The 24,804-nt window shown below is 42.7% G+C and overlaps 1 protein-coding gene across 2 annotated transcripts in view; it reads left to right on the top strand.

Annotated features, from left to right (window-relative positions):
* adamts18 (ADAM metallopeptidase with thrombospondin type 1 motif, 18) overlaps positions 1-24,804 on the top strand; it is a 91,974-nt gene that overhangs the window by 18,850 nt on the left and 48,320 nt on the right. The window contains exons 4-12 of one of the 2 annotated variants that reach the window (XM_061669997.1): positions 5,142-5,403; positions 7,989-8,203; positions 9,129-9,212; positions 9,674-9,833; positions 11,596-11,701; positions 13,087-13,224; positions 13,305-13,458; positions 16,924-17,019; positions 18,932-19,080. In XM_061669997.1, coding sequence (XP_061525981.1) covers positions 5,142-5,403; positions 7,989-8,203; positions 9,129-9,212; positions 9,674-9,833; positions 11,596-11,701; positions 13,087-13,224; positions 13,305-13,458; positions 16,924-17,019; positions 18,932-19,080 — 1,364 coding nt within the window. Of the gene's footprint in view, positions 1-5,141; positions 5,408-7,988; positions 8,204-9,128; positions 9,213-9,673; positions 9,834-11,595; positions 11,702-13,086; positions 13,225-13,304; positions 13,459-16,923; positions 17,020-18,931; positions 19,081-24,804 lie in introns of those variants that run through there. The other variant, XM_061669998.1, reaches the window with a different exon arrangement.

Raw genomic sequence — 24,804 nt, 5'->3', positions numbered from 1 at the left:
AGTTTCAGAGGAAGGACGACAGTGATGTAGCTTGATGAGGTGTACGTTGTAAAAAACAGAAGGGGATGAAAAGATGAACAAAGAGAATGTGACTGATAAAAATGTGACCGCCCTGGCCCCTCTTCTTTGTTCCTCTATCTTAACTTTGACTTCTCTTCTATTTTAAGACACCACAGTATTGATTTGATGTAGATCAGAATACATTGATGCATGAGTGTAGTGCAACTAGAATAAATGGATGACTGCAACAATTGTTTGGTGGATGGATAGATGCAGTTACACCCTTCCTAAACTACCTACCCAACTCTCCTTAGCATACAGTACTTTATCTACCAAACAACTGACCTACCTACACAACCTACCAGTCTAATGCACCTACATACCTTGAAGTCATTATTATATAACAATAATTATTGTTACAGCAACAATTTCTGATGGGAAGATGATTTGCAGGATCAATTGGTGAATCGTATAGCTGCAAAGGGTGGACTGATTATCCGTGACGAGCACAGAAGTCCAATAACAGAACACCGTTCGGTTCTGATCGGGGGGCCGTTCCTCCCAATCACACCCTTCCAGGTCTCACTGTCATTGCCCACGTGAGCATTGAAGTCACCCTGCAGAACGAATGAGTCCCCAGCGGGAGCGCTCTCCAGAACTCCCTCCAAGAACTCCAAAAAGGGTGGGTACTCTGAACTGCTGTTTGGTGCATAGGCACAAACAACAGTCAGGACCCGTCACCCCACCCGAAGGCGGAGGGAGGCTACCCTCTCGTCCACCGGGGTGAACCCCAACGTACAGGCGCGAAGCAATAAGTATAGCCAAACCTGCTCGGCGCCTCTCACCGTGAGCAACTCCGGAGTGGAAGAGAGTCCAACCCCTCTCGAGAGGACCGGTACCAGAGCCCAAGCTGTGTGTGGAGGCGAGTCCAACTATATCTAGTCGGAACTTCTTGACCTCACACACCAGCCCGGGCTCTTTCCCTGCCAGAGAGGTGACATTCCACGTCCGTAGAGCCAGCTTCTGTAGCCGGGGATCGGATCGCCAAGTTCCCCGCCTTCGGCCACCGCCCAGCTCACACTGCACCCGACCCCAATGGCCCCTCCCACAGGTGGTGACCCCATGGGAAGGGGGACCCATGTTACCCTTTCGGGCTGTGTCCGGCCGGGTGCAGGCCCGGCCAGCAGGCACTCGCCTTCGAGCCCCACCACCAGGCCTAGCTCCAGTGGGGAGCCCCGGTGACCTGCGTCCGGGCAAGGGAAAACCAAGTCCATCGTTTGTCGTCATCAGAAGGGGTATATACATCCATCCATCCATTTTCTGAGCCGCTTATCCTCACTAGGGTCGCGGGCATGCTGGAGCCTATCCCAGCTGTCATCAGGCAGGAGGCGGGGTACACCCTGAACTGGTTGCCAACCAATCGCAGGGCACATAGAAACAAACAACCATTCGCACTCACAGTCATGCCTACGGGCAATTTAGAGTCTCCAATTTATGCATGTTTTTGGGATGTGGGAGGAAACCGGAGTACCCGGAGAAAACCCACCCAGGCACGGGGAGAAATGCAAACTCCACACAGGCGGGGACGGGGATTGAACCCGGGTCCTCAGAACTGTGAGGCTGACGCTCTAACCAGTCGTCTCTCTCTCTCTCTCTCTCTCTCTCTCTCTCTCTCTCTCTCTCTCTCTCTCTCTCTCTCTCTCTCTCTCTCTCTCTCTCTATATATATATATATATATATATATATATATATTAGAGCAATTTGAATATTAGTCATTCATTCGAACTGCTCTAAGTGCTAGAGGACTCTACATCTTTTTGCACAATTGTTTTTTGTCAATGTCTTTATGTCTCCAAAGTGTTCTGTAAATTGACTGCCTGTTGTACTAGAGCGGCTCCAACTACCGGAGACAAATTCCTTGTGTGTTTTGGACATACTTGGCAAATAAAGATGATTCTGATTCTGATATATATCTACCTATATATATATAGATATATATATACATACATATATATCTATATCTATCTATCTTCTCCTCACTAGGGTCGCGTATGTATATATGTATATATATATATATATATATATATATATATATATATATATATATATATATATATATATATATATATATAGTTCCTAAAGGCTCTGGATGTTGTGGGGCTGTCCTGGTTGACACGCCTCTGCAACATCGCGTGGACATCAGCGACAGTGCCTCTGGATTGGCAGACTGGGGTGGTGGTCCCCCTTTTTAAGAAGGGGGACCGGAGGGTGTGTTCCAACTACAGGGGGATCACACTCCTCAGCCTCCCTTGTAAGGTCTATTCAGGGGTGCTGGAGAGGAGGGTCCGTCGGGAAGTCGAATCTCAAATTCAGGAGGAGCAGTGTGGTTTTCGTCCTGGCCGTGGAACAGTGGACCAGCACTACACCCTCGGCAGGGTCCTCGAGGGTGCATGGGAGTTCGCCCAACCAGTCTAACATGTGTTTTGTGGACTTGGAGAAGGCTTTCGACCGTGTCCCTCGTGGAGTTGTGTGGAGTGTGCTTCGGGAGTATGGGGTACCGAACCCCCTGATACGGGCTGTTCGGTCTTGGGGTCTTGTTCACGAGTGAGGGAATAATGGAACGGGAGATCGACAGGTGGATCGGTGCAGTGTCTGCAGTGATGCAGACTTTGTATCGGTCTGTTGTGGTAAAGAAGGAGGTAAGCCGAAAGGCGAAGCTCTCAATTTACCTACCCTCACCTATGGTCACGAACTGTGGGTCGTGACCGAAAGAACAAGATCCCGGATACAAGCGGCCGAAATGAGTTTCCTCCGCAGGGTGTCCGGACTGTCCCTTAGAGATAGGGTGAGAAGCTCGGTCGTCCGGGAGGATGTCAGAGTAGAGTCGGGGGAGTAGAGCCTCCCTGATGAGGTGTTCTGGGCATGTCCCACTGGGAAGAAACCCCGGGGACGACCCAGGACGCTCTGGAGAGACTATGTCGTTCGGCTGGCCTGGGAACGCCTCGGGATCCCCCCCGGAAGAGCTGGATGAAGTGGCTGGGGAGAGGGAAGTCTGGGCGTCCCTGCTAAAGCTACTGACCCCGCGACCCGACCTCGGATAAGCGGTAGAAAATGGATGGATGGAAGAAATGTTTTTTTTGGAAAGGGTCTGTATGTGTGTGTGTGTGTGTACTGGCGTGTGTGTGTGCCTGTGTGGGGGTGCGCTGTCAAATCAGAGCATGTAATGCAACCACGTGAAATGTAGGCTAGAGGAAGTTTAGGTTCCACACAAATTAGAAACTCAGGCTCAAAACGTCCGCTCCACAGCAAGCACGGTCATGTTTTGACAACACCAGCCTCTCTTTTGTCGGTCTTCTGTTTATTTTGCAACCTGCTAGTCGGCTGTGTCAGACACACACACACACACATGCACACACACACATACACACGCACACACCCATACGTGTGCGCGCGCACACACACACACACACACGCAAACACACGCACACACACACACACACACACACACACTAATGCTCAAGCTCAGTGGGTCAGTGGGTCGATATGTGTGTAAACGTCGTCCAGTGTGTGCCTGCTCTACAATGCTTATGGGAATTAGTGGAAATAGACGATGTATTGCTGCCCCAACAACCCTAAATTTAACTAATTATCTGACAGGAGGCAGGGCTGGGCATTATGGCCTTAAAATAAATTTTTCACAAAAGATTGATTTCCATCCATCTATCCATTTTCTGTACCGCTTATCCTCACTAGGGTCGTGGGCGTGCCTGAGCCTATCCCAGCTATCTTCGGGCAAGAGGCGGTGTACACCCTGAACTGGTCGCCAGCCAATCGCAGGGCACATATAAACAAACAACCATTCGGACTCACATTCAAAACCTAGGCAATTTAGAGTCTTGAATGAACCTACCATTCACGTTTTTGGGATGTGGGAGGAAACCAGAGTACCTGTGGAAAATCCATGCAGGCACGTGGAGAACATGCAAACTCCACATAGGCGAGGCCGGATTTGAACCCGAGTCCTCAAAACTATGAGGTGGATGTGCTAACCAGTCAGCAGATTGTACAGCAGATTTCCAATTAAATTGTTTTTTTTCCCCTTAAAGAAAAAGCAAATGACAATTATGTTCTTCTAAAAACATTTGTCCGTTTTCTGTTTTTTCTTCATGGGATTTGCTTTATTTCTGATAGCAAAATTTCTTTCCCCTGCGCATTAACTTGCATCAAATTTCAGAATTTTTTTCTATTTTTTTCTTTACAGATAAAAACAAAAATCAGTGCTTCCTTTTGGGAAAGATGTCCCTTTAGGGAAAACATGCATGTAAACACAGTCCTTAATAAATTAACATTTTAAACCAACTCTGTCATGCTCTTTTCTAATGTTGAGTTGAAAAGATGAGGTAATGCCCCCTCGCAAAATGTTTGCAGCTTGGAGGCACATTCTGGTAAAAAATTTCTTGCATGTGGATAAATCACTGTCTTATTTATTTTTCCCCAGAGCTCAGTGCCATGAGACACATTAGGCCACAACTGCAGTTTCTGTTGCTGCCCATCCCCATCACCTGATATTCATTGGTGGTCTCCCATCCAAATACTAGCAAGGACCAACCCTGCTTAGCTTCTGAGATCAGATGCGATTGGGTATTCTCAGGGAAGTTCCCAGGGCAGTCACTATAATTGCAATGTATAAAAGGGCATCATGTCTGACATTGTCCGTGATTTTTTTCCACTGAGCTCCTTTCTTTTCCTGTGGAAAACAATTTATTTCAAAGTATTCGGCTCATGTTGTCGATTTCTTTTTGGAGAAATAGCCAATGTATCGTCGTAAGTGTTGCTAATTTGGCAACACTGACTGTGCTGACTGTGAAACATGAATACTGTGCTACACAATTTTTTAGTATACGGAATCCGTAGCTTTGCGTGCACAGAATCAAAGTGGTACAATCTGGTTGTCTCCCATTTTCCGAAAACCAGGAAGTAGTGTGTTAACAAACATACTTAAATGGAAATGCTTCCTCCATTCCAGAATCAAAGTGGTATGGCCTTTTTTCCCAAACAAACCAAACTTTGATTTCTACTTAATTTTCACAGCTGAACTTTGGCGGAGGTAATTGATTGTTTGCATTGTGTGTGTCACCCAGTCAGGTTTTATCCGTGTGACTGAGCACGACTACTTGATCTCGCCTCTACCGCAACATCTGGCCAAACATCACAACTACAGTGCGCCTGACGGTCACCAACCACACGTCATCTACAAACGCTCAGCAGAACACGTGGTCCGCGAACGGGCCGGCGACCCTTCGGGTGTCGGTCCGTCCACGCAGCGCCAGGACCACAATCAACACCAGGATGATCAACATGGGAGCACACAAAAGCAACACTTCTGTGGGCGCCGCAACCAATGTATGTAAGGGAACTTCCATGTCCTTCTACTTGTAATTTTGTGAAAGTACTCCAATGGATATAAAACGTTTACACACCCCTGTTCGAATACCAGGTGTTTGTGATATAAAATAATGAGAGGAAGATAAATTATTGTAAAACTTTTTCAACCATTAATGTGACCTACAACCTTTACAACTCAATTGAAAAAAAAAAAGAAATCGTTCCGAGAGGGGAAGTAAAAATAATAATAATACACCACATAAAAATACATGCTTTTTTTTCTCAGTCTGACATGAAATCAGACTAAACCTTTGCTGTTTTTGGTCAATTAGGATTACCAAAACGATTTCTATTTTCTGAATCCTAGAATAGTGAAATAAGGATTTTTCTTTGGACAATTTTTCCTTCCTTTCTTCAAAGTCAGAAGTTTACATACAGTAAGATTAGTATGCCTTTAAATAATTTTGGAAAATTCAAACAATGATGTCATGTCATTGGACGCTTCTGATAGGTTTCATTATCCACAGTGAAATAAGTAATGTACTGACATGGGCTGAAAGGCCACTCTGCCAGGGAGAAGCCATTACTCTAAAAGAAACATCAAAAAGCCAGATTACAGTTTGCAAATGCAAACAGGGACATCCATCCATCCATCCATCCATTTTTTTCGATTTCGATTCAACGTCCCAACTTCATTGGAATTGGGGTTGTAATTTATTATTATGATCATTATCAATAAAGTGGAAGAAAAAGGGCAGCTTGCAAGCCTGAGAATAGCAACTTTAAAATACAGGGGTGGCAGCATCCTGTTGTGGGGTTCTTTTGCTTCAGGAGGAACTGATGCACTTCACAAAATAGATGGCATCATGAGGAAAGAGCATTATTTAGAACTACTTGAGATGTTGCTTATCTCAAGACATCAGGGTATAAATGGGTCTTTCAAATGGACAGTGACCCGAAGCATACAGCCAAACTGGTTACAAAGTGGCTTAAGAGTACCAAGTCAATGTTTTGGAGTGGTCATCGCAAAGTCCTGATCTCAATCCTAGTGAAAATTTATAGGCAGACCTAAAAAGGTATATGTGAGCAAGGCGACCTACAAATTTTGCTCAGTTCAACCAGTTCTGTTGGGAGGAATGGGCCATAATTCCTGCAAACTATTGTGAGAAGCTCGTGAAAGGATATCCAAAACCTTGGCCCAATTCATAAGGTTTAAAGGCAATGGTACCAAATACTATGTAAACGTCTGACTGGAAAAAGGCATGAAAAATTGTCTAAAAAACCTTCTCTCATTATACTGGCATTTAGCATATAGATGTAATTTTAGTCATCGTAATTCACCTAAAAGAGGAAAAGTTTAGTCCTGATTTCATGTCAGACTGAGAAAGAAAAGCATGTCTTTTTATATAGTGTATGTAAAAATTTGGTTTCAACTGTATAACTGGAGATGTGGCTGTGCGCCGAATTAACCAATCACATGCAAACTCGTTAAATGGGAGTCAGCACACACCTGCCACCATTTAAAGTGCCTTTAATTAACCACCACAAAAATGTTCAGCTGTTGTAATTGGCATTTCATGACAATTGTTTTTAATTTTCTCTTGAACTCACCCTATACCATCTTGTCCAACTTCATCCCCCTGGTAGGTGCTATAGAACATTCATTCATTCATTCATCTTCCGTACCGCTCATCCTCACTTGGGTCGTGGGCGTGCTGGAGCCTATCCCAGCTATCTTCGGGCGAGAGGCGGGGTACACCCTGAACTGGTCACCAGCCAATCACAGGGCACATATAAGCAAACGACCATTTACACTCACATTCAAACTGACGGGCAATTCAGAGTCTTCAATTAACCTACCACGCACGTTTTAGGGATGTGGGATGAAACCGCAGTACCCGGAGAAAACCCACACAGGCACGGGGAGAACATGCAAACTCCACATAGGCAAGGCCGGATTTGAACCGTGGTCCTCAGAACTGTTAGGCAGACGTGCTGACCAGTCGTCCACCGTGGCGCCCGCGATTCGTGTTGCTGATCAGTATCACTGCACTACTGGAAAATGTGCATTGCTTAGTGACTTTGCATCTTTTACACATTTGTTTTTCATCAGTATTACCGCAGTCCTTTATGTTTACATCCCCTCTTTTTTTTCAATAGAATTGTGCAGGTTGTAGGTCACTTTAATGGTGGAAAAAGTTGTGAAATAATTTATCTTGGTCTAATTTTTTTACATTTGGAATTTGAGCAAGGGTGTGTACACTTTTTATATCCACTGCACCTATCAACCTTCAATTTCTTTCCCTTCCATTATCTTACCTTCATTAGCTACACTGCCTTACCTACCTACCTACCTACCTACCTACGCACCTACATTAGCCCATATACTGTACTATGTTATTTCAGTCCAGCATTGCTTTGCTTAACATAACATGATGACTATACACCCTCATTATATATATGAAATGTACGTAAAAGACGAATGACAATAACCCTGCAAGGTCTATAAAGGCATACTTGGTGTGGAAGATCACCTAGAACGGACATGGCGACCGCAAATACTTTTCTGGCTGAATGGACCAAAATGCTTCTCATTCTCACAGACACCCCCAAACCTCCCATTGAGGACCCTTTTCTGACGCCAGATGAGTTTGACACTTCTGACGACGAGGGCCCGGGAAGGCTAAAGCGGTCCCCTATTGACTCCAACCGGGTGGGAGGTCTGAATGTGGAGACCCTGGTGGTGGCGGACAGAAATATGCTGGAGAAACACGGCCGGGAGAATGTCACCACCTATATCCTCACCGTCATGAACATGGTCAGTGTCAAAAAGGGAAGACAGTCGAGGAAGTTTACTATAATTTGCTGTTTTTTCACCAAACAGTACAGTTCTATACAGGTGTTGTAAAGAACTGGACTGTATTACAGCAGCTGGTATCCCAATGAAAGCATGCTGAAAAATGAAGACGGTACAGGTTGAATAATTTGGGAGTCTTAACTATGGAAACTAACAATCTACTTACCTAACTACCTTACTTGACCATACCTACCTGACAAACTTTACTTTATCTCACCACTCCTAACTTTACCTTACTTATTCCTACCTACCTCCCTTACTTTGTGTGTCTGCCTACCTACCTACCTACCCAGTACGTACCTACCTACCTACCTACCTACCCACCTACATACATACAGATACAGGTCAGATATTTTGAGATGATTTACAACAGAAATGCAGAAAAATGCTCACCTTACCAAAATGAACCAAACCGTATCGCTCGGTGGAAAATGTCTGACTTAAGTTGACAGACAAGCAGCGATGTTACCAGGTAGTTTGTTAAAAAAAAAAATTTGTTTCAGTCATAGGACTCTCGATTTAGATGAACTTTACTATCGCTAGAATGTCATTTAATCTTACAGAAGGATCAGACTTAGAAGACACCAGTCATTACTCCTCACGGGTCAGACCATGCCGTCCTTACGCTCTGCCTTTCGTTTTGAAAAATGTGGTTTCGCAGTGCTTTCGGTGGCGCCGGTGGCTTCTTCCCATTCTTCTAAATGCAGCACTTGTTTAATCCCTAAGTCCATCAATGACAAAGTCTTTCCACATTTTCTTCTATGGTCATCCTGTGTGTATTTGGCCGTGACGGCACACAACCAGGCAAACACATGGCGGTAACTGATTTTAGAGTTGGCTCATTTGTTGAGTTAACAGCCACTTTTACTGCTCTTTTTTTCTTCAGGTTTCCAGTCTTTTCAAAGATGGCACCATTGGGACAGACATCAACATTGTGGTAGTTAGCTTGTTGCTACTGGAACAGGACCCAGTGAGTGCACTGACTTGTACTGTAACTCTGCAAATATACAGTAATCCGCTCCTATCCGCAGGGGATAGGGACCACGCCCCGCTGTGAATAGTGAAAAAACGTGACTAAGTGAATCACCCACCAAATTTTTTTTACAATTGCCTGTATTAGTAGTTGAACCATAGATATAAACCTATGATCCCTCAACTGTTTAATATCATTTCAAACTCACTTTACAAATGTTTTATAGATTATTTGATTTTGGAAAAAAAAATCCTCTTGTGGGATTTTAGGGCATTTCAGAAAAAGCACAAAAAATGACAATAGGTCAGTTTTTCAGCAAATTGCTGTGTTTAAGTTTGACACAAATAAAAACACCACTAGGTGAATTGGTGAACAGCTAACCATGATTATGCAGGGGATTTACTCTACTTACTATATTTGCAAGATTCTGCTCATGTATTTCTCTTCAACAACAACAGCTGGGCCTGACCATCAATCACCATGCTGACCAGTCGCTCAACAGCTTCTGCCAGTGGCAGTCGGGCCTGGTGGGCAAAAGCGGTAAGCGGCACGACCACGCCGTCCTCCTCACTGGACTCGACATCTGCTCCTGGAAGAACGAGCCCTGCGACACCCTGGGTAAGGCGGCCGGCCAAGTCCAACTTCCTGCTCTCTGTTTTTGGTTTTGGTTTGTTTTTACACCTGAACGTCTCGAACCAGTTTATGCTACTCTGCACACACAAGGTTGTGAGTTTTGGTTTCCACGTGCAAGTTGCTGACCTGCTTCTGTTGACATATGACAGCAGCGTTTCATTGGCTGCTCCACATTCATAAAAATGCTTGAATTTGAAATTTCGCAGATTCAACAGTTTAAAAGTGCTTGACGATTTTAATTACATCCTATCGAGACAGGTTTAGGGTTTCAAATTGGAGTTTCAAGCCAGGGTTAGGGTTTCAAGCCAACCGTGGAGTTTCAAATTAAGTTTTTGAGCTCAGGTTAAGGTTTAAAGCAAACGTTAGGGTATCAAATTGGCATTTTAAGCAAAGGCTAAGGATTCAGATTCGGTTTTTAAGGCAGGGTTAGTTTTAAATTAGGGTTTCGGGCCAAGGTTAGGGTTTCAAGTAATTAAAGAGGACAATGGTCAGGGTTTCAATCCAATTTTAGGGTTAAAGTTAGTCTTTCAAATTAGGGTATGAAGACAGGGTTTAGGCTTTCAAGCCAGAATTTGTGTTTAGAGCCACAGTTATGATGTCAATTTAGCAATTCAAAGGTCGGGTTTAAAGCAAAGGTTAGGGATTCAAATTAGGGCTTCAAGACAGGTTTATGGTTTCAGCAAAGTTTAGTGATTCAATTTCGACTTTCAAGCCAGGGTTAGGTTTTCAAGCAAGTGTTAGAGTTTCAAGCTTGAAAAAAAAATAAGACTGGAAAGAAAATGTATACACACCCTAGATCGGATTGTTGCGTCCTTATTTCATGCATATCCACCTCTTATACTGCCTTGGTACTTCACATAGCTGGCGTGGCATCAAATCCCACTCAGCCGCTACCAGTCCAGGGTGTAGTCTTTTTTTTTCCATCTTTCCCATGTTACCCTCAAGAGACGGACGGATGGATGGATGGAGCGACCTCGTGTAATTGCTGGAAAGTCTTAACCGACCTACCCAGAGAGTCTCCCATGTCTGCTTGGAAGTCATTTGGGTCCAGACTGCGGTCCCAGGCACATTTTCATTCCTGTTATTTTGGTTTGGATCAAGCTAAAATGTCTGGACTGGCCAAGCAAGGTGGATGTAGAAGTACCCTTGAGGAACATACATGGCATTGATGTCTGTTTACATGAATGGAAAGCTAAAGAATTGTCAAAACGTTTGAACAAAATTAGCCCCTGACACCAATTTCACCGATCAACAAAAGGTTTGGCTGACATGTCTATCATATTTGGACAAATAAAATAATTACAGAGACCCATGCTTGAAACTGAACACAAGGCTGGCCATTTTGGTTTAAAACAATCAACAAGTTTGAAGCAGTTAGTCCCTGACACCAGTTTCACCGATCGACACAAAAAAAGTCTCGCAGACCCCCGCTCGAAGTGGAACAAGAAAGCAGGCGTATTGATTTGAAACAGAAATTTGGGGTGAATTCCAGGACTCCTACTTTAACAAACTCCGACGAGGGAATTTTCAAATTAGGGCAATTCAGAAGCAGGTATACTTGACAGCTGGGCGATGCAAACATTTTGTTTTTTTGCCTACACCATTTAATGTGGGTGGAGCATCGGGTTCAAAGTTGGACAATCATTCACCATGCAAACGAGGTCCAAGGAACGTTCATCACCTTTTGCACCTTAAATTTATGCTTGTTTTGCTTCTTCATTGTTCTTTGTGGTTTTTCTGTACACAGGTTTTGCTCCAATCAGCGGCATGTGCAGCAAATACAGGAGCTGCACTATCAACGAGGACACAGGACTGGGCTTGGCGTTCACCATTGCTCACGAGTCGGGACACAAGTATGTCTGTCGCGCCTGACAGTGACGATGTTTAGCAGCCAAGTGGCAGAACTGGAAGAATATGAAGCCTCCACGTTATCGACTGAGAGGGGCCTCAAATGTCACACACAGAGACACAAACGCACATTGACCTGCCAACATTACGTCCAAATTCAACTGTTTGAAAGAATAGCCTAGGGCGGACACTGCTTTGTTTGTGTTCGCGTTTCCATCGAGATACAAGTTTGATTGGTTCAATTTACATTTTTTTTATTTTTTTTTTATAGTTAAACTCGTCTGCCTGTCTGGCACTCGCCCAATACAAACCTTGAACATGTTTTCTCCTGCTCAACACTCGGCTGCTAAAGTGTCGAAAAAGCAGAAACTTAACATTATGATGCGAAGAATACAGCAAGACCAGCCACAAATAGCAAAGCATTGCAATTAATAGATGCCCCCCCACTTTTTTTTTTTTTTCTTTGAAGAATTGCCTATATTAACGCAATAATGCCCAACCTTTTTTGTTAAAAAAAGTAATTTTCACCCAAGCCACAACAAGCGGAGATGACACAACACTAATGAAGCTATTCACCTTCTCTAACATCTTGCTGTCAGTATCTTATTTTTTATATTTAGTGAAAGCCCTATTCATTTTCCGTGCTGTCCCAGTTGGTGGCGCACTCCAAATGACGGCACGGAAATGACTGCAGTAAAAATGTTGTAGAATCACGCACAAGGGGCATACCATGCATTGCCTACGTCATATATCTTTTGTTGTGATGAAGAATTCAAGCTTAGTTACATACTATAGCTTTAATAGTTTAAAGCCCTAAATAGATCCAAAACTAATGATCCCAAAACACTTTAATATAATTTCAAACTCACGAAATTTTGCATCGCTGTACTCTCAAAGATGCTAAATATGATATTAATAACTACACTTAACATAACTAATTTAGAAAAAAAAAATTCTTAAAATGACTCTCATTTGTCCATCAATATTGTTAAAAATCTCTCGATCATAAAACCCCAATTTGAAACCTTAACCCTTTCTTGAAACCCTAATTTGAAACCCTAATGCAGGCTTGAAAATCTAATATGAAACCCTTACTCAAAGCCCTAATTTTAAACTTTGAACTTTGCTTCAAACCATAATTTCAAACCCCAACCCTTGTTTTCATCCCTAACCCTGGTTTAAAAACACTAATGCTACCTTGAAACCCTCACTTCAAAGCTTAGCTTGCAACCGTGACCCTATCTTGAAACCCTTATCTGAATCACTTACTTGAAAACCTAACCCTGATTTGAAACCCTAATTTTAAACCCAAACCGAGCCTTGAAACCATTTTGAAACAGGTTTGAAAACCCAACTTGAAAAGCTTGTTTTTTGTTTTTTTTTGCTTCAGTTTCGGGATGATACATGACGGTGAGGGTAACCCCTGTCGCAAAACCGAGGGCAACATCATGTCACCCACCCTTGCCGGCAACAACGGGGTGTTCTCTTGGTCCACCTGCAGCCGCCAGTACCTCAGTCGCTTCCTCGGGTAGGCATCATTGCGAATGCACCGTTGGTTGGATTAGTTTTGTCGATTGTAATCGTGATATTCGACGGTTTGTCCCTTAGGACGACCCAGGCGTCCTGTCTGGTGGACGAGCCCAGGCAGATAGGTCAGTACAAATATCCCGAGAAGCTTCCCGGGCAGCTGTATGATGGAGACACACAGTGCAAGTGGCAGTTCGGCTCCAAGGCCAAGTTGTGTAGCCTTGACTTTATTAAGGTATGCTCATAAAAATCTTCCAAACTTTACCTTATGTGGACTTCTAGTCATTCATATACTAACCCTGTACAAAGAGGGTTGGTGGTTTTGCTCAAGGGCACCTCAGCAGTAAACTATCTCTCTAACCAGTCCCAGTTCTCCATATGTTGGTCCTTTAGTGGTTCCTATGCTCTTTGAGTCTTTGGTCTGCTGCAGGATTATACTCTCTAGCACTTCCATTTCCTGAATCACATCCTTAAAACCGCACCCAGACCCTTCTAAACGTCAACTTTACTGAACCCTAAGTCATTCCAACAAGTCTTCCTGTCTTAAAGCTTCTGCTTTTTGGGTCTTCAGTGGGATTCTAAGCCGTTGTATTTCGGGTCCCCAAGGCAAATGCTGTTCAGAATGTTAAAAAAAAAACAATAACAAAAAAACCCTAAAAATCACCAGTTGAGGACCACTATGATATAATATCATCCCTAATTTTATCCCATATGAAGGGTTTAATGGTTTTATATGATGGCACCTGAGCAGTACCCTCATCTCTCCAGCAACCAGTTCCAAATGTTCATGTTATGGTCTTCTAATTCATTGTTTTTTTCATCTTTAGTCTGAAGTCTCTGCTTTTACAGTTCCTCAAGACAAATGATTAAAATCAAGTCCAGACCCTCACGAAGTACACCTTAAGTGGACATCAAGCCCTCCTACACGAGTCCCACTCTGCAATGTTTTAGTCTGTCAATGTTTTTTTCTGCTTTTTGTAAAATCTTCAGTACGATTTTAGCCTTCCAGTCCAGAATGTTTTAAATGTTACCTTATGTTGATTTTAAGACATCCCTGTACTAACTCGATATAGATTGGTAGTCTTTGGATCTTTGGTCTGGAACAGGATTCTAGCCCCTCCCCTTCTACTCCCTGGGACAAATCTTTAAAAGCACCTTAAGCCTTTCCCACACTAGCTTCACTCTTTGCATTGAATGAAAAACATCTATAGAATAGTCCAGGTTTTTGTAGACCGGAACTATCCCACATCAACATGTCTTTGAGACCATTGGGAACCTCCAGTAATGAACACCCCCATCATACAGGGTCCAAGTATTGTCATCCTTACAGAGTCAATGATGTCTTGCTAAATGAGCACTTTATTAATCGCAGTAATCTTTGCCAAACAGCCCAAGACCCCCCCCCCCCCCCCCCCCCCCCCCCGTGTTTTACCCCTGGTTTGAATTCCCCTCAATGGACAGGCCCCTTCTATCCCATTCGAGCCCCGTGGGCTAGGTGAAATCTTTATGTTAGCTGTTATTCACATGGAAATGCTGCTTGGCTTCTAACCGCTGGGAAATAGACTAAGACAAATGGTATAGCTAGCGGATTAGTGCACAAACACTTCATCGTGGCTATTCAAAGGTGTTTACGTGAACATGACCTGGCAAAAATCGGGTTTTTTTATTGGAAAAAAGGAGACAAGGTGGAAAACGTAAAAATACTCATCTTTTGTGTAAAGCACAGTGACTTTGATGCTAACCCTTGATTGAAACCTTAACCTTGGCTTCAAACCTTTGCTGTGGACCCCCAACCTAGCTTGAAAACCCTTATTTGAAACCCCAAATTTTGCTTGAAACACTGATTAGCAGCGCTACAACCCCCCCCCACAAAAAAAAAAAAAAAAAAAAAATTGGAGATTCCCTTGTTTGAAACTTTAATGGAGGTTTGGTAATGTAATTTGAAACCCTAATTTGAAACCCTATTTTGAAACCCTAACTTTTGTTTGAAACCCTAAATTACGCTTCAAACCCTATTTTAAAACCCTAATTTTTGTTTGAAACTCTAAGCTAGGCTTGAAACCCTAATTTGAAACCCTAACCTTGGCTTGAAACTCTAATTTGAGAGCCTTTACAGAGCTTAAACCATTGTTTCAAAGCCTAGCACAGGCTTGAAACCCTAATTTAAAAACGATAACCTGAGTTTGAAACCCTTATTTAAAGTCCTAACCCAGGTTTCAAACCCAAATTTAAAACCCTAACCCAGACTTGAAACTCAAATTCAAAATGCTAACCCATGTTTAAAGCTGTAACCCTAGCTTGAAACTAATCCTGGCTTGAAGCCCAAAGCCTTGTTTGAAACCGTAGCCTTTACTTTAAACCCCAATCCGAAAACATAACCTGGTTTGAAACCTTGACTTTAAAACCTGATTTGAAATCCTTACCCTACCTTGAAAGCCGAGTTTGAACCCCTAACCTAAGCTTGAAACGTTAACTCAAAACCTGTCTTGAAAACCTAATTTGAAACCCTAACCCAGACTTGAAACCTAATTTTAATTCTTTGTTTGCAACACTAACCCAGACTTGAAACCCTAATTTGAAACCCTAACACAGTCTGGAAGCCTAATTCGCCCTGGCCCTCCGTCCTGGTTGCTTCCCCGTGCCCGGTGCAGCCGGGCCGGCTGCCAGCGTCGGCAGCCTGTCTCCCGATGTGAGGCTCTCCCTCTGTGCTCACTCACTCGCTCCGTTTCTGTATTGTTGGGTCAAATGACACACACAATTATAGCCCTTTTCATTAAATAAGTGCACTGATTAGGTTTGACATCCAGGCTTTTTTCAGGGGAGGCTCATTGTCGGGCTTATGGTGCAGGGGTGCGCCATAAACCCGACAACGAGATTCACTTCTTAGCGCTGGCAGGGAGTTGCTGATGCTCGCTCAGCAGTGGTGGGAAGTAATGAAGTACAAATACATCATTATTGTATTTAAGAAGATTTTAGGGTTTCTTTTGAGTATTTATTTTTCTGGCAACGTTTTACTTTTATTCCCTACATTTAAAGATGTTGTCAAAAGAGGCTCGTTGCTTTTGTCAATCTCCACAGATGACAACCGGATGCAAAAATGACGTAAAAATAGGTCAATCGAGTTTGAGATCTTGATTGACTGATTGAGATCTTGAGACTTGAAAAACAGGGGAAAGAACGCAAACAACAGAGACATGGAGGAATGTGAACCAGGGAGCGATACAGTTGTTATCATTGGCTAATTTAGCATTATTTTGTATGCTGTCTTTGTTGTACTCATGCAGGACATGTTGTCAGTTCAGCCCTGATTATCCTGTGAAAATTTAGCTTGCAACAAAGCTGTGTTCAGTGTTTTTTTTTCTTTTTTCTTCTTCTTCTCAGTTCGAGCACTATGCAAGTTAATAAAAGAGGAAAACTATTGTGTGTGCAGATAAAAAAAATTAATGATCAATTTATGAAAATGAGTATTGTTTACCAGATATTAAAAATGATTTTTTTCCCTTTGTACTTCAGAATTAGTAGTTTTCACTTTTAGTATGGAAATAATCAGTACATTTACCAGAGTATTTTTTTTTTTTTTTTACACAAGTATCTACTTCATACCGAATAACAGAATGTAAGTACCTTTGCCACCTGTTGCACAGGGAAACATAGTAGACAACATCTTATTTGCATCCAGTTTGTTTGTCTCATCTTGCAGGACATCTGCAAGTCGCTGTGGTGTCACCGCACGGGCCACCGATGTGAGACCAAGTTCATGCCTGCCGCTGAAGGCACGAGCTGCGGCCCAGACATGGTGAGGAGGCTCAAGAATGGATATACTATGTGTAAAAAGTTAATTATTTCATTTGTTATACTCATTATAATATCTCAAGTGGAAGGGTTAGTGAGTGAAAGAGGACAGTGCTGCACCTATTGAGCTGGGGGTTGGGGGATGAAGCCTTGCTCAAGGTCACATCGACAGTCGCCAGGAGGAAGACTAGCATGTCTTCAACAACTAGTTGCCATTTTATATTTGTATACAGCAGGACTCAAACTGTGGCCCTCTGGCATCAAAGCTGAAGCCCTTACCGATGAGCTACTACTAATAACTACTAACTTTACACAGTACAAGCTTTAAAGTCGTACACAATCCACTCTGATTATTTCTAAGACATTATCCCCCATTGGAAATGTTGCGGCTTTCAGCTTGTAACTTTAGGGGTCACCACAGCGAGTTGTTCAGTTTGGTAACTGAGTTATTTTTTACAGGAAATAATATACTAAAACATTTGTTACAACAAGCCAATTATGTCACTTTAACATTTAATTTTAATAATCTCATACAATAAGTAATACATGCAATACTTGTATAATACATAATTAGAATTATAATACTTCCTGGAGACTGTGCAATAATGTAATGCATATTGTATTACATATTGCTGATGTCAGGCCGAAACCTCCTATGTCTACATATGGTCAATTTTAGATTTATTTTCACAAATAGATACTATTGTTCAGTCCCCATATGGGTAGCCTGTTTTTACAAATTATTGACCATATCAAGTGTAAAAAATAGCTTGCTCTCTTGGACGATGCAATGTTAATGGCTCAATGGCTTTTTTTTTTTTTTTTTTTGGTGGTGTGGGGGTGGGGGTTGGGGGGGGTGATGATTTTGGAGATGTAAGGTTTCCACCCAACACCAGTGGTATGTACAATCAATATCATGCACATTAAAATGTGTACTATACACTTATATTCTATATTGTTCTATACAATCTAAATTCAAAATCTGTCTGTCTGTCTGTCTCACCACTATTCATCCATCCATTTATCAACCGATCATTAGATATAATGGCCATGAGTATTAATGCCTTTATTAATTGTTGAAATGTACATATACGACAAACTATGATCCTAAAACTGATATTTCAACATAACCATTAAAATAAATGACTTACAAATTATTTGAACCTCAAAAAAACAAAAAATCCAAAACTGTGATACATAGATACTAGGTGGCAAAAGTACTGTAGGTACACTTTTTAAAATGAACTTAAGGAAGGAAGGAACAAACAAACAAATTGATGAGCAAACGGGAGATGTGATGTTAGAAAAGTAAGGAAAGAAAGAAGGAAAAGAGGAAGGAAGGATGCAAGATAGGAAGGAAGAACCAAGGATTGTATGAAAGAAAGGAAGGAAGGCAGTAAAGAAGTTAATAATGAGAGAGGAAGGAAGGAAGGTTTTAACTTTTGACTTCTCCACCAGTTCAACACACACACAAACCCACACCTGGGGTGGAACCCCTTACACTGACATTGTTACCCTAATTGGAACCCTTAACCCTTATTTATAATCATAACCGTGGCTTGGAACCATGATATGAAATGCTAACTGGAAACCCTACCCTGAAATCCTAACCCTGGATTGAAACCCTAAAGTCTACATTGAACTTACGAGGTTGAGCTGTGTTTCATAAATAGAATTGTAAGAAATAAGTGCAATTGTAATAACATTTTAAAAACGTGGAGGAGTGCCTACCCGCTTTTGACCCACCCTGTATATCGTAACCTTTAGTTGAGCACTTACGTTGAGCTATTTTCACCACTGCCATAAGCAAGTCGCACATTTCTGTACATCATCTTGAGACGTTTATCACCCTAGAATCTCCATCGTCAACCCAAGATGAGGAAGCTCACTGATTGATTCTTATTGTCTTATGTCAGTGGTGTTTGCGTGGCCAGTGTGTCAAATACGGGGACCACACCCCCAAGGCGGTTCACGGCCAATGGTCAGCCTGGTCCCAATGGTCTGAATGTTCCAGAACGTGTGGAGGTGGGGTCATGTACAGGGAGCGCTCCTGCAGCAGTCCAAGGTAAACACATGCACACACGCGCGCATACACATACACACACACAGACACACGCACAGTACACAGTAGATGGCATTCATCATGTCATCACCCAAAGAAACGTGGCTGCTCCCACATCAGAAAATGTGCATGAGAGAACAGCTCCTTTATCCTTTTTTTTGGAACACCTGAATGCACTGTCTGCCAGGTAGCTGTCAGCACGCATGCACTCACACACACATGCACGCGCACACATTCAGTCAGCTGACAGTCCAGACAGCAAGACAATCTCTCCCCATGCTCCAGACGAGGGTGGAGGGGGGGGAAACCTCCTTAAAACAGAGCAGTTAGCACCGAGAACTGCAAACGTCTCGCATCGCTGCTCGCTCGCATAAATGTAATGCCGCGCATCCCACAGCCCATGACATCTCCATTGGTTCGTCTCAACATGCACACGGGAAACTTGTAGTTTTACAGTATAACACTATTTTTTTCAAGGACATTTGAGCCCTGTGGAAATGAGTTATTAGAATTTTGTGTTTTATGGCAACTCATCAAACTTCGCCGCCATGCTCCGCCCTCATGGAATGACAAAAGCAGGGCTCATAACATAACGTCACCCATCTGTCTAGTATACTGTATGTGGTTCCAATTTGGTAGCAATTAGACAAAATTTCAAGATCAAATTTCTCTTTTAAAGGTCCCTGGAAATGGCCAAAGTGAGCCTACAATGGTCGCTTCAAACCAAAATGACAGACTTCCTGTTTGTTTCTCGGCATGGGTTCTGTAGAATTTTTTGAAAATTTAATTTAATAAACTTCTTGTTGCTCAATGCTTCAGGCTGAGAAGACCGATTTAAGGAAAATTCTATGGGATTTTTTTTCATAAAATTCCCAAAATGTTCAAATGATTTTTGTTCAATAAACAAGCCAGAATTACCATAAAATGGTCGTTTCAGTTCAAAATGGCAGACATTTTGTTGTTTATAACCTTGGTTGTCGAGACTCGTGATGTCCCTATACTAAATTACATTTTGCTAAGTGAAACTGGCTTTGGGCACTGACTTTTCCAAAAAATTCACTTGGTGCTCCCAAGTCAATTTTTGGGAGTCATGCCTGCTCGGATATATGAGTGATTTGCTCTGTGTTGCATAACCATGGGGGGATAGACAGAGGTGGGTAGAGTAGCCATCAAGCAAGAGTACTGTTACTTTAGAGTAATATGACTCAAGTAAAAGTAAAAAGTAGACCTCCAAATATTGACTTAAGTGTGAGAAAGTATTCAGTGAAAAAACTACTCAAATACGAAGTAACTTGTGGATAACTTCTGATTTCGTTTTTTAAATCACAAAATAAAATAACTAAATAAACTATGAATGTGCAAATTCAGGTATGGATGAACACTATCACTTAATTTAAAACATCCATCCATCCTTTTTCTGAGCCGCTTCTCCTCACTCGGGTCGCGGGCGTGCTGGAGCCTATCCTAGCTATCATCAGGCAGGCGGCGGGTACACCCTAAACTGGTTACCAGCCAATCGCAGGGCACATACAAACAAACAACCATTCGCACTCACATTCACACCTACGGGCAATTTTGAGTCTCCAATTCATGCATGTTTTTGGGATGTGGGAGGAAACCGGACTGCCCGGAGAAAACCCACCCAGGCACGGGGAGAACATGCAAACTCCACACAGGTGGGGCCGGGGATTTAATCCCAGTCCTCAGAACTGTGAGGTAGACGCTCTAACCAGTCGGCAGACGTGCCGCCTAATTTAAAACATAATGAATAAAATCTTTAAAATACAATCTTTGTAAAATAACATTAAGGCAAATTTAGCTCTAAGAAATTTTCTTATATTGTTTCTACGTGTTAAACAGCACAATACTGTAGGCCCACTTGTCAGATTACAAAAACAGGAACAAGGCTGCAATGGATATAAAAAGTATATACACTCCTCTTCAAATGTCAGGTTTTTGTGATGTAAAATAATTTTGACAAGATAAATCATTTAAAAACATTTTCCAACATTAATGTGATCTATAATTTGTGCAACTCAGCTGATTTATTTGTGTATATTTTTGAGAGGGGAGGTGAAAATAAAGAACTGAAATATGCTTGAAAATGATTGACTTGGACTTGACATTTAACTTGCTCCCTTCTTGGCCAGGTCACCATTGCAAAAGAGAGGTTTTGTTTTAACTAGTCTTTTACCTGGTTAAATACAATAAAATGAATAATGAATAAATAAAATGAATAAAAATAAATTTGGTTGAGCAAGGATGCACTCCCTGTAATAACTGGCATGTTGCTGTGTTCTGTGTTCAGAAGTAACAGATCACATTCAAACTCATGTTCAATGGGGGTCCATACACACCAGCCACCATTTCACTTTTTAAGTGAAAAAAAAAAACACGTGCATATGGCCTTAAAGAAACATTATTTGCTTTATCCACTAAAATGACTGAACGAAGAAGCTGTTTGCTGACCAGACTTATTGATGAAGTGTGTGTGTGTGTGTGTGTGTGTGTGTGTGTGTGTGTGTGTGAGCGAGAAAGAGAGATAGAAAGAAAACATACCCCAGAAGATGCATGTTTTACAGTTGTAACCATAAAATAGGGCTAATGTTGTTGTAAATGCCAAAACAGCAGCAAAAACATCTGCAATTTACCGCAAGGTGTTTTCTCAAGTTAGAAGTGGGCTGAAAGTTTGGGCAATGACAAAAACTATGTTGCATGTTAAAGCTGTTGTTATTCTTGGTCTGTAATGTAATCACCAATCGCGCGCGGATGTCACGACTCACTTTGGCCCGCGAAGCCCAATAGAAGACTGTGTGTGGACTTGAGTTTCTTGTGTCGTTTGATTGATGAATTTAAGTCAAACGTCACTGTGGGGATCCTGATGGATAAGACCAATGGTGCCCGATGTGAAAGTGGAAAAAGAAAGTCTAAAAATAGATCGCACACAATTATTGATAAATTGATAAAGTAGCGCGTGGCATGTAGATTATTGTAACGGAGTAAAAGTACCGTTTCTTCTTAACATAAATGCTCAAGTAAAAGTAAAACGTGTGCTTCACTAAACCATGCAGCCCTATGGGGGGCACAAGCCAATGCAAACTGTAGGCCGGTCCCAAGCCCGGATAAATGCAGAGGGTTGCATCAGGAAGGGCATCCGGCTTAAAACTTTGCCAAACAAATATGAGCGTTCATCCAAAGAATTCCATACCGGATCGGTCGTGGCCCGGGTTAACAACGTCCGCCACCGGCGCCGTCAACCTGCAGGGCGCATGTGGAAATTCAGCTACTGTGGGTCGAAGTCAAAGGCGAAGAAGTGGTAGAAAGCGGGTTCTTCGGCAGAAAGAGAAGAGGAAAGCACAGAGCGTAGAACTGAATGTGGGGACTTTGAATGTTGGGACTATGACAGGAAAATCTCGGGAGTTGGTTGACATGATGATTAGGAGAAAGGTTGATATATTGTGTGTCCAGGAGACCAGGTGGAATGGCAGTAAGGCTAGAGGTTTAGGCGCAGGGTTTAAATTATTTTACCATGGTGTAGATGGGAAGAGAAATTGAGTCAGGGTTATTTTAAAATAAGAGTTGGCTAAGAATATCTTGGAGGTGAAAAGAGTATCAGATCGAGTGATGAGGCTGAAACTTGAAATTGAGGATGTTATGTATAATGTGATTAGTGGCTATGCCCCACAAGTAGCAAGTGACCTAGAGGTGAAAGAGAAATTCTGGAAGGAGCTAGATGAAGTAGTTCTGAGCATCCCAGACAGAGAGAGAGTCATGATTGGTGCAGATTTTAATGGACATGTTGGTGAAGGAAACAGGGGTGATGAAGAAGTGATGGGTAAGTACGGCATCCAGGAAAGGAACTTGGAGGGACAGATGGTGGTAAACTTTGCAAAAAGGATGCAAATGGCTGTAGTGAACACTTTTTTTCCATAAGAGGCAGGAACATAGAATGACCTAAAAGAGCAGAAGTAGAAGCACGCAGGTGGATTACATCTCGTGCAGACGATGTAATGTGAAGGAGGTTACCGACTGTAAGGTTGTGGCAGGGGAGACTGTGGCTAGATAGCATAGGACGGTGGTGTGTAAGATGACTCTGGTGGTGGGGAGGAATATTAGGAAGACAAAGGCAGAGCAGAGAACCATGTGGAGGAAGCTGAGACAGGACGAGTGTTGTGCAGCTTTTCAGGAAGAGGTGAGACAGGCTCTTGGTGGACAGGAGGAGCTTCCACAAGACTGGACCACTGCAGCCAAGGTGATCAGAGAGGCAGGCAGGAGAGTATTTGGTATATCTTCTGGCAGAATAGGAGAGAAGGAGACCTGGTGGTGGAACCTCACAGTACAGGAAATCATACAAGGAAAAAGGTTAGCTAAGAAGAAGTGGGACACTGAGAAGGCTGAGGAGAGGCAAAATAAATACATTGAGATGCGACACAGGGCAAAGGTAGAGGCAAAGGCCGAACAAGAGGCATATGATGACATGTATGCCAGGTTGGACACGAAAGAAGGAGAAAAGGATCTATACAGGTTGGCCAAAGAGAGGGATAGAGATGGGAAGGATGTGCAGCAGTTTAGGGTGATTAAAGATAGAGATGGAAATATGTTGACTGGTGCCATTAGTGGGCTAGATAGATGGAAAGAATATTTTGAGGAGTTGATGAATGAGGAAAATGAGAGAGAAGGGAGAGTAGAAGAGGCAAGTGTGGTGGACCAGGAAGTGGCAATGATTAGTAAGGGGGAAGTTAGAAAGGCATTAAAGAGGATGAAAAATGGAAAGGCAGTTGGTCCTGATGACATTCCTGTGGAGTTATGGAAGCATCTCGGAGAGGTGGCTGTGGAGTTTTTGACCATCTTGTTCAATATAATTCTAGCGCGTGAGAAGATGCCTGAGGAATGGCGGAAAAGTGTGCTGGTGCCCATTTTTAAGAACAAGGGTGATGTGCAGAGGTGTGGGAACTATAGAGGAATAAAGTTGATGAGCCACACAATGAAGTTATGGGAAAGAGTAGTGGAGGCTAGACTCAGCACAGAAGTGAGTATTTGCGAGCAACAGAATGGTTTCATGCCTAGAAAGAGTACCACAAATGCATTATTTGCCTTGAGGATCTTGATGGAAAGGTACAGAGAAAGTCAGAAGGAGCTACATTGTGTCTTTGCAGATCTAGAGAAAGCCTATGACAGAGTACCCAGAGAGGAACTGTGCTACTGCATGCGGAAGTCTGGAGTGGCAGAAAAGTATGTTAGAATAATACAGGACATGTACGAGGGCAGCAGAACAGTGGTGAGGTGTTCTGTCGGTGTCACAGACGAATTTAAGGTGGAGGTGGGACTGCATCAGGGATCAGCCCTGAGCCCTTTCCTCTTTGCAGTGGTGATGGATAGGCTGACAGATGAGGTTAGACTGGAATCCCCGTGGACCCTGATGTTTGCAGATGACATTGTGATCTGCAGTGAAAGCAGGGAACATGTGGAGGAACAGTTAGAAAGATGGAGGCATGCACTGGAAAGCAGAGGAATGAAGATTAGCCGAACTAAGGCAGAATATTTGTGCATGAATGAGAGGGCTGGTGGGGGAAGAGTGAGGCTACAGGGAGAAGAGATAGCAAGGGTGGAGGACTTTAAATACTTGGGGTCAACCGTCCAGGGCAATGGTGAGTGTGGTCAGGAAGGGAAAAAACAGGTCCAAGAAGAAGAAGAAGAAGAATCATCTTTTATTGTCATGAACATGCA

The sequence above is a fragment of the Phycodurus eques genome, chromosome 2 (genome assembly GCF_024500275.1).
Source record: "Phycodurus eques isolate BA_2022a chromosome 2, UOR_Pequ_1.1, whole genome shotgun sequence".
In the NCBI taxonomy this organism is placed as follows: domain Eukaryota; kingdom Metazoa; phylum Chordata; class Actinopteri; order Syngnathiformes; family Syngnathidae; genus Phycodurus; species Phycodurus eques.
Note: the sequence above shows the minus strand (reverse complement) of the source record. Positions and strands in the feature narration are given on the sequence as shown.